Source organism: Pterocles gutturalis, unplaced genomic scaffold, assembly GCF_000699245.1.
Source record: "Pterocles gutturalis isolate BGI_N339 unplaced genomic scaffold, ASM69924v1 scaffold21343, whole genome shotgun sequence".
NCBI classification, from domain to species: domain Eukaryota; kingdom Metazoa; phylum Chordata; class Aves; order Pterocliformes; family Pteroclidae; genus Pterocles; species Pterocles gutturalis.
Genome location: NW_010126115.1, coordinates 1 through 7,309, shown reverse-complemented (window position 1 = coordinate 7,309; position 7,309 = coordinate 1). Strand labels below are relative to the sequence as shown.

General features: G+C 56.0%; 1 protein-coding gene across 1 annotated transcript; it reads left to right on the top strand.

Annotated features, from left to right (window-relative positions):
- Window positions 1-226: 226 nt before the first annotated feature.
- Window positions 227-6,936, top strand: FAM117A (family with sequence similarity 117, member A; the record flags this gene model as incomplete). Its single annotated transcript, XM_010078866.1, has 7 exons — window positions 227-393; window positions 3,782-3,877; window positions 4,395-4,508; window positions 4,817-4,951; window positions 5,453-5,546; window positions 6,042-6,162; window positions 6,609-6,936. Coding segments are annotated over 7 exons (1,055 nt in total), but the record flags the coding sequence as incomplete, so codon positions are not given.
- Window positions 6,937-7,309: the final 373 nt, after the last annotated feature.

Here is a 7,309-nt window from a genome sequence, read left to right as displayed (position 1 = left end):
CGCGTGTTGGTGAGGGGGAACAGCTTCCGCTGTTGTGAGAGCGAGAGCTCGCTGGGCACGTTGGAGGCAGTAGGACTCTGGTTTCCAAAAAGTAAATGGACTTCTCTAGGCTGGATGTGCTGGTTCCCTTCTGTGATCTTTGCAATGGATGTGGGCTCAGTAATTCAGCTGCTGCTGAATCATGGCTTTGGAAATCTCATTTTCTTTTCTTTTCCCCCTTGTCTAGCAAGCGTTCCCTGTGCCGCTGCTGCTGAGAAGACCGGCCGTCCCCGGCAGCCCCGCGTGCGGCGCACCTCTTCGCTGGACACCATCGTGGGCTCCTACCTGTTGGGACAGTGGCCACGGGATGCTGAAGGAGCTTCTGCTTCGTGCATGAATGACAAAGCTACCCAGGTACGAACGCCTGCAGGCTGCCCGGGACGGCTCTGGGCTGGGAGAGGTTTGCAGAACTGGAACGAGTGGTGTAAACTGGGGGTGAAGAGGGAAGGCATTAAATTTCCATCCGTCCAGCTGCAACTTTCTAGGAAGGCTTCTTTTTTTTCCCCCCCCTTTTGCTTCTCAGCTTCAATTGATTCCACTTTGGTGCAGAGTTAGAATTTCCTTGGCCTTGTTTGGAGGCAGATGGCCTCTGGCTTTCTGCTCCAGTACTGGCTCAATGCTGCTTTTTTTTTCCGGCTTGCAGTTCTGGGCCAAGTCCTTATATAACACTCGTGGGCTGTGTGCCACACGCTGCGAGAAGTCAAGGGTGCTCCCGCAGAAGGGCTCACTAGCACGAAGGGCTCAGCTCTCTGCTGTAGAATGGAAAAGCTCCAGACCTCGAGGAACTCTTAGCAACCTGTAAATATTACTGTACGGCAGCAAACAGCGCTTGCCTATCTGCTGAGGTGAAAGAATTCAGAAGGATAAGAACATCCGTTTGCTTAACAAGTCGTTTATTTAGCACATTCAATCTCTGCTAACTTGCTGTTTGATCTTTGCTATTCAACAATTTATTACTGGGCTGTTTGCAGGAAATTCTCAATTGGATTCCAACTTCCATTGTCCTTTTCCAAAGCGTTCTTGCCTGCTTTTGTTTCAGTTCTAGTGCCCAAGAGCGCTGCTGAGGGCAGAGGGCATGCTGGAAAGGAAGGGAAAGAATTTGTCTCGCTTGGTTTCTGAGGCAGGGAAGCACACTCTTCCTTTCTGTCTTCATCCGCAGCGGTGGGAACGCTTCACCCCAGTGTTTTGGGGCTAATTAACTTTTCTTGCACGTGGCCCTTTTGGGGAAAGGCTTGGAGAGGAGGAATGGAATGGAAGATACACCGTGTTGATCCAGCCTCTGCTGAGCGGGGAGCTGATGGCTCCTGCAGTGAGCAGCCCAGGTGTGCCGCAGCCTGTCATCAGCTGTCTGCAAGTGTCTCGGAAATGCTGATTTTACACCTGGGGAATGAGCTGCGATCTCCCTGTTCCGCACACAAACCTCTCTGTGTGTCAAACAACCTGTCTGTTGGAAGCTGGGAATCCCGTCCTTGGTCCTAGGCTGTTCCTCATCGGCACCTCCAGGACTTTGCCGCTCCTTCCACCTTCTCAGGCTCAGACTCGGGATTTTCTCTGCTGGCCAGTGCACGGTTACTGCCCTCCTCGCTCAGCTGCGGATCAGCTGGCTTGCAGAGCGCTGTAGGTTCGCTATTGCGAGGTGATGAAGCCAGAGATACAGCTGCAGGTGCTCCGCGGCGGGGTGAGGGTGGCAGCGCTGTACATGATCAGAGCTTGTGGTTTTATCTTGCTGTGCAAAGCGTTTTTTTCTCTCCTTTTTCGAAGGAAGCGGTTTTGCCACAGTTAGTACAAAAGGTTCTGTAATTTCCTTCTGCCTTCACAGGCTGCCTCTGAGAGGTGGGACGCATCCGTGCTCTTCTTTTTCAGGCCTTCCTATTGCAAACAGAGTCGCTTTTTCCTTTTTAGGCCCTGTTTGTGTCGTGAGCACTGGTGCTCTGGGTGTAGCGGCAATAGGCTGCAATAAGGAATGTCTCAAACCGGGCTCAGGAGGCTTCCAGCAACTTGAGGAGAGCTTCCATCACATCCTGCAAAGCAGGACTGTTCCGAGCAGCTGGAGCTCAGCTTCCCACAGACTTGCTTCTTGCAGTAACGTGGGATCAGGCTGCGGTCGTGTCTCATAGACCTTTGCCTCTTCTCCCCAGCTTTGTGCGTGAGCTGCTGGGATGTAAAATGACACGATGTTTTGGGATAAAGGCCAAGTAGCGACATTGGAGTTATTTAGGAGGGAATATTGGAGGTAGGAAATGAGATCAGAGGTGCCGCGTGCTGAAGCTGCAGGGTTGGGCTTTGCTGTAGGATTTGGTCTGTCCCTCAGCCCTGGGGTGGCTCAGGGGTGCCGCGGGGACGGCTGCGACCCGACCGCTCTGAGCTCTCAGGACGTCACAGCAACGGTTCCAAATGGGATTTCTTCTCTCAAACCAAGCTGAACACTGTCAATGGACCAGAACAACCCCTGTGCCGCGATGTCTGCTGCTTGCAGCCATTGCATAATGGAACCCTGGAAAACAAATCATGTAACTGCGGGGAATGCGGCGTGCTCTGCCTGCCGTGGTGTGTGCGGAGGGGTTTCCTTCAGAGCCTGTTCCATCTGCCTAGAAATCACCTGTATCCCTTCACAAAAGGGAAACCTGCTCCCTCCTTTGGTTTCAATAGATTTTCAGAGCTGTTTTGAGAGGAGAGGCTGCTGTCATCCCCATGACTCACCAGAGCTGTTGCGGACAGCTGCTGTTCTCGCAGTAGCCTCTGGGGAGATCAGTTAAGCTGCTTGGAGGGGAGCTGTTCTCAGGCCCTTGCACCTTCTGGCAGCCGGTCCCGGAGGACGGAGCAGGGAAGTATCATCCAAAGCCTCCCACGGAAATGGCAGGCAGCAGGGATGCAGGGTGAGTGTTTTGAGAGACGCTGAAATGGGATGTTGGAGGAAAAAATGATGGCTGGGCTTGCAAATGATGTGCCTTGGGACTGTTCCAATCCTGGAGTCTCCGCCGAGAGGGCTGAGTTCAGTGGAAGGAAGTTCACACCCTTTGATCAGATTAATTGCCCTTTCTGATTGCCATTGATATTCAACGTGTCGCTGTTGCGTGGAGAACAGCTGCGTAACGTGGAGCTGAGGCTGGTTTTTCTGCATGAAGAGAGTCAGCTGAGAGCCGCCAGCCCTGCAGACGGAGGGACGTGAGCTGGAGAGGCGGCCGGGTTCTTCCAGCGCTCCGGCAGCAGCAACACTCGCTCTCCAGTCCGAACTCTGGCTTTGGTTACGCCTTTGAACTCCGATGTGGGAGCCTGAGGTCTCAGCAGCGAGTTGTGTGTTCTCACAGCTGGGTGAGGCTTTTCCTCTCGGTAATGCTGCTTCGTACAATGAGTGCCTGAAGCCCTGCGTCACCGTTCAGTGGGCGGCAGCCTGGGTGAGCAGCGCAGGAGGCGGTTGCGGTTGTTTCTCCGGAGGAATGGCTTGGTGCGCTTTATCTCACCGGGTACTTGTGGCGATGAAACCACTGGCTTCTGGGCAGGTCTCTTGCCGTGTGGGTCTGTGAGGTCCAGTTTCCTGACAGGCACAAATCTGGCCAAAGTGACTTTGTTTTGGCAACTATAAGCAGGTGGCTATCTCGTAATGGTGTTACTGAGCAGTGTGTGAGCGGGGGGAGACTGGAACAGGGCTGCGAACGGGCGGTAGACGATCGTTTAGGGCTCTACCGCAGGTCTCTAAACCAGTAACTGTGATTATTCTCAGCCGTGTTTCTCGTCACTTCAGACTCCAGTGTCCTGGCATGACGCGGAAGTGGGGAAAGCCAGCTCCAGTGCTCACAAGCGTTCTGCTTCTTGGGGTAGCACAGATCACCGCAGAGAGGTAAAATAGACCCCTCCCAACGCTTGAGCAAGATCTCTTGGTTGCTAACGTGTAGGAGGCTCCTGCTTGCATGGGAGGGGAGTGGGAGGACAGGACACTGCTGGAGATGAGACCTTAGCCCTTGTGCTCATCCCTCACGCTCTGTGGTTCAGCTAAAGATCCATCTTGTTGGCTTCCTCTAGCAGGCAGCTGTTGCAAAGTAGCTCCCCTGGAACTCAGTGCGTTGCTCGGCGGTGTCGTGGCGTGTGTGGGTGCCAGCGGGGCTGGTTCCCGGCGCTCGGTAGGTGGAAGATCACCCAGATCCACGAGAGGAAGGGCTCTGGCCACACTGCAGCGGGGGAGTGTGTGACGAGGCCTTTGAGAGGTGGCCAGAGCTGCTGCTCGTGTGATTGAAACTGTCTCTATTCTGGCACTTCCTCGTGGGTTGGAAGAGGGGGAGGAGAGAGACGAGGCACCATCCTTCTTGGTGAAGGTGCGCTGGCTTGTCTGGTTCTGTAGCTGAAACTCTGTTTGCTAGATTGCCAAACTGAAGCAGCAGCTCCAGCGAACAAAGCTAAATGGCAGAAGCGGCAAAGAGAAAGAGAAGAGCTCCCCGCTCCAGGGGGACCATGCTGTCCTCGGATCGCTCAGGGTACGTTCACATCTCCCCCTGCTCTGCGGTCACTGTGGGTCCTGGTGAGGTGGGGAGCAAACTCCTTTGGGCAGGTGTCCAGGCTCTTCTCACACTGCTGCTCTCATGCCTGAGAAGGGAATTTTTTTTTTTTTTGTCTTCTCCCACCTCTTTGATGTGTCCCCATGCTCTGACCTGCAGTTAGTGAGTTTACACGACTGCTGTCAGCCTCCAGGAAGGCTCTGGCTGAGCCCTGGAGAGCTGTGGGGGCAGGATGTAACTGAGCTCGTGCAGATATCACTGACTCCTCTGGTTCTGGATGGTTGCAGGACTCTCCTTCAGGCTTCCTTTCGCCGGCTCCCGTTTTGAGGCTCAGCCCCTGCTTGCACAGGAGCCTGGAAGGGCTAAACCAGGAGCTGGAGGAAGTGTTTGTGAAGGAACAGGGAGATGAAGAGCTTCTGCGGGTAAGTGAAGGTCACGAGATTACCCTGAACCTTCTGGGTGGTTTTGGAAATCCTTTCCTCTACTGCCGGCATGTGTTTCTTGGCCATGGGGATGGTCTGTGTCTAGTTCAGTTTGTTCTGGGCATGGAACTGTCTAAATGGGGTCAAGGGGCCGCTGGCTTCCCTCCTGAAACCTTGCTGGTGCTGTGAGAGATCAGCCAGTGCTAACCTCAGGATCGGTGACAGCTCGGTGGCAGCTCTCAGACGCTGGCTGGCATCCAAAGGGTGCTCTGTACTGTGCGGGTATGGAGAGGGGATCCCACCCAGCCCACGGCGCGTTGCGGGGTGCAGGAGGACCGATGTCCTGGTCGCAGAACACTGTCTCACCCCCTGAAGCGGTGGCTCTGCCTGTGTCTGGATCCAGCACCCCGAGGAGCTGCTGCCTGCAGCTGCAACTGCTCTTACACCTCTTCAGGGGTGACGGGGGTTTCTTGCTCCTCTCAGACTTTGCTTCCTCCCTAGATCCTGGATGTCCCAGACGGCCACAGGGCACCAGCGCCTGCCCAGAGAGGCTCTGGAGACACGTCCCTGGCTCTGGAGCCCAGCAGCAGCAGCTGCAGCAGCCTCTCCCTCTCTCCTTCCCCCTCCGTGCCTCTCCGCCTTTCCCCGCCCGCTCTGCTGAGGCTGGCGGCAGAAGAGGCGTCTGTGGTGGACGAGGTGCAGCCAGATCCGAAGGAGAAAGGTGAATGCTGAAAGCAGAGGGGCTGGGGGGGTCCGGAGAGACAAAGGGGGGCCAGTGCTACGAAAACCTCGGTGCAAGGGCTCGTCCCTGTCTGTGTGCTGGGTTGGAAGCTGCAGCCGAGGTGGGGGAGAGGGTCTCAGCCGAATTGGCTCGACTGTAGGGGACTTTGAAAGCTCCAGAAATTATCCTCCAGGTGACTGGTTTCCAGTATGAGATGGAGGATGTGAGCCGGGAGCTACACAGATAAAATGCCGCAGCTTTGGGGTGTTGTAGCCTGCAGCCACAGGGTCTAGAAAAACCTCTTCTGGGTTGAGTTAGGGTGCTGTTGGATTCTCTAAAAATGTCTCAAAATCTGTTCTTCCCGGCTAGGGGAGGGCAGCCCTTCGCCAGTCCCAGCCTTCGCTTCTTCTCCTCGCCCCAACCACAGCTACGTGTTTAAACGGGAACCTCCCGAGGGATGCGAGAGGGTCCGGGCCTTCGAAGAAGCTCCGTAAGTACGAGGAGCTGTCGGCAGCAGAGAACTCGGTGAGGTTGGTCCCGTGGGAGGTGCTGGGTGGGGGCAGCTGAGGCCTCTGGTGCTGCAGTTGCTGCTCGTGCCTCGTTCTGAAAGTAGGGAGCAGCCTCACGGAAAACACTCCCAACAAAAGCGTGGCTGCTCCGGTCCTGCTGAGAAGAGCTGAAGTGCTGACCCTCAGGCACGCTCAGAAGGATCTTGGGATTCCTGGCCCTTCCCAGGCAGTAAGCTTTTTCTCGGCCAGCAGAGCCTCTCGAGGAGAAGAGGTGGTTCTCCTATAAACACGTGTGCTTTCAAAACAAAATTCTCAGTTAGCCAGGCACTTTGAGGAGTGCACAGCTCCAGGTGTTTTCCCTGTTGGCTGCTCAGTGCCCTTGGGAGTGTCTGTTCCTGATCACGTCTGCTCTGTCTCTCTCCTGCAGCTCTCCTGGCCCCGATCAGACTTTCCAGCCTTCCTGCCCAGATAAGAACAAAGTGCACTTCAACCCCACCGGTTCTGCCTTCTGCCCCGTCAGCCTGGTGAAGCCTCTCTTCCCAAACGTGGGTTTTCTCTTCAGGGGTTTTCCAGCTGCTTCCAGCCCTGGCACCGGCACGTTTCCACCCTGCCAGCCCCCAGCCCCCAGCCCGTTCCTGGGGGTGCGGAAGGACGCTGCAGCAGACAGCTTCAGCGAGGTGTCCAAGTCTCCGTCACTGAGTTACGAACACTGGAAGCACGGCCAGCCCGAGGAGAGCGTCTTTCTGGTGGTGTGAAGCCTTTGGGAAGCCAGCCGGCGCCAGCAGCTCTGGCTCCTCTGCGTGTCTCTGTGGAGACGAGTGCCGTGGAGGTGGGACGGGACAGCCCGGAGGCAGCCCTGGGACGGAGAACCCCAGCAGCCTTCCTCCGAGGATGATGGAAATGATGGAAACTGTGAAGCGCAGCGTGCTGCGGGACTCCTCGCTGCCGGAGGGGCTCGTTTCTCCGAGCCTCCCCTCTTCAGAGCACTTTCCTGTGTTGAATTGTCGTTGTTGCCTGTGGGATTGTTTTGCTGGTGGAGAGCAGCCGGGCGCTGCCGCAGGGGTGAGCTCAGAGAATCCGGAGGGGGCTTCCCTCGCACCCCTCACCCCTGCGGCTCTCTGGGGTTGC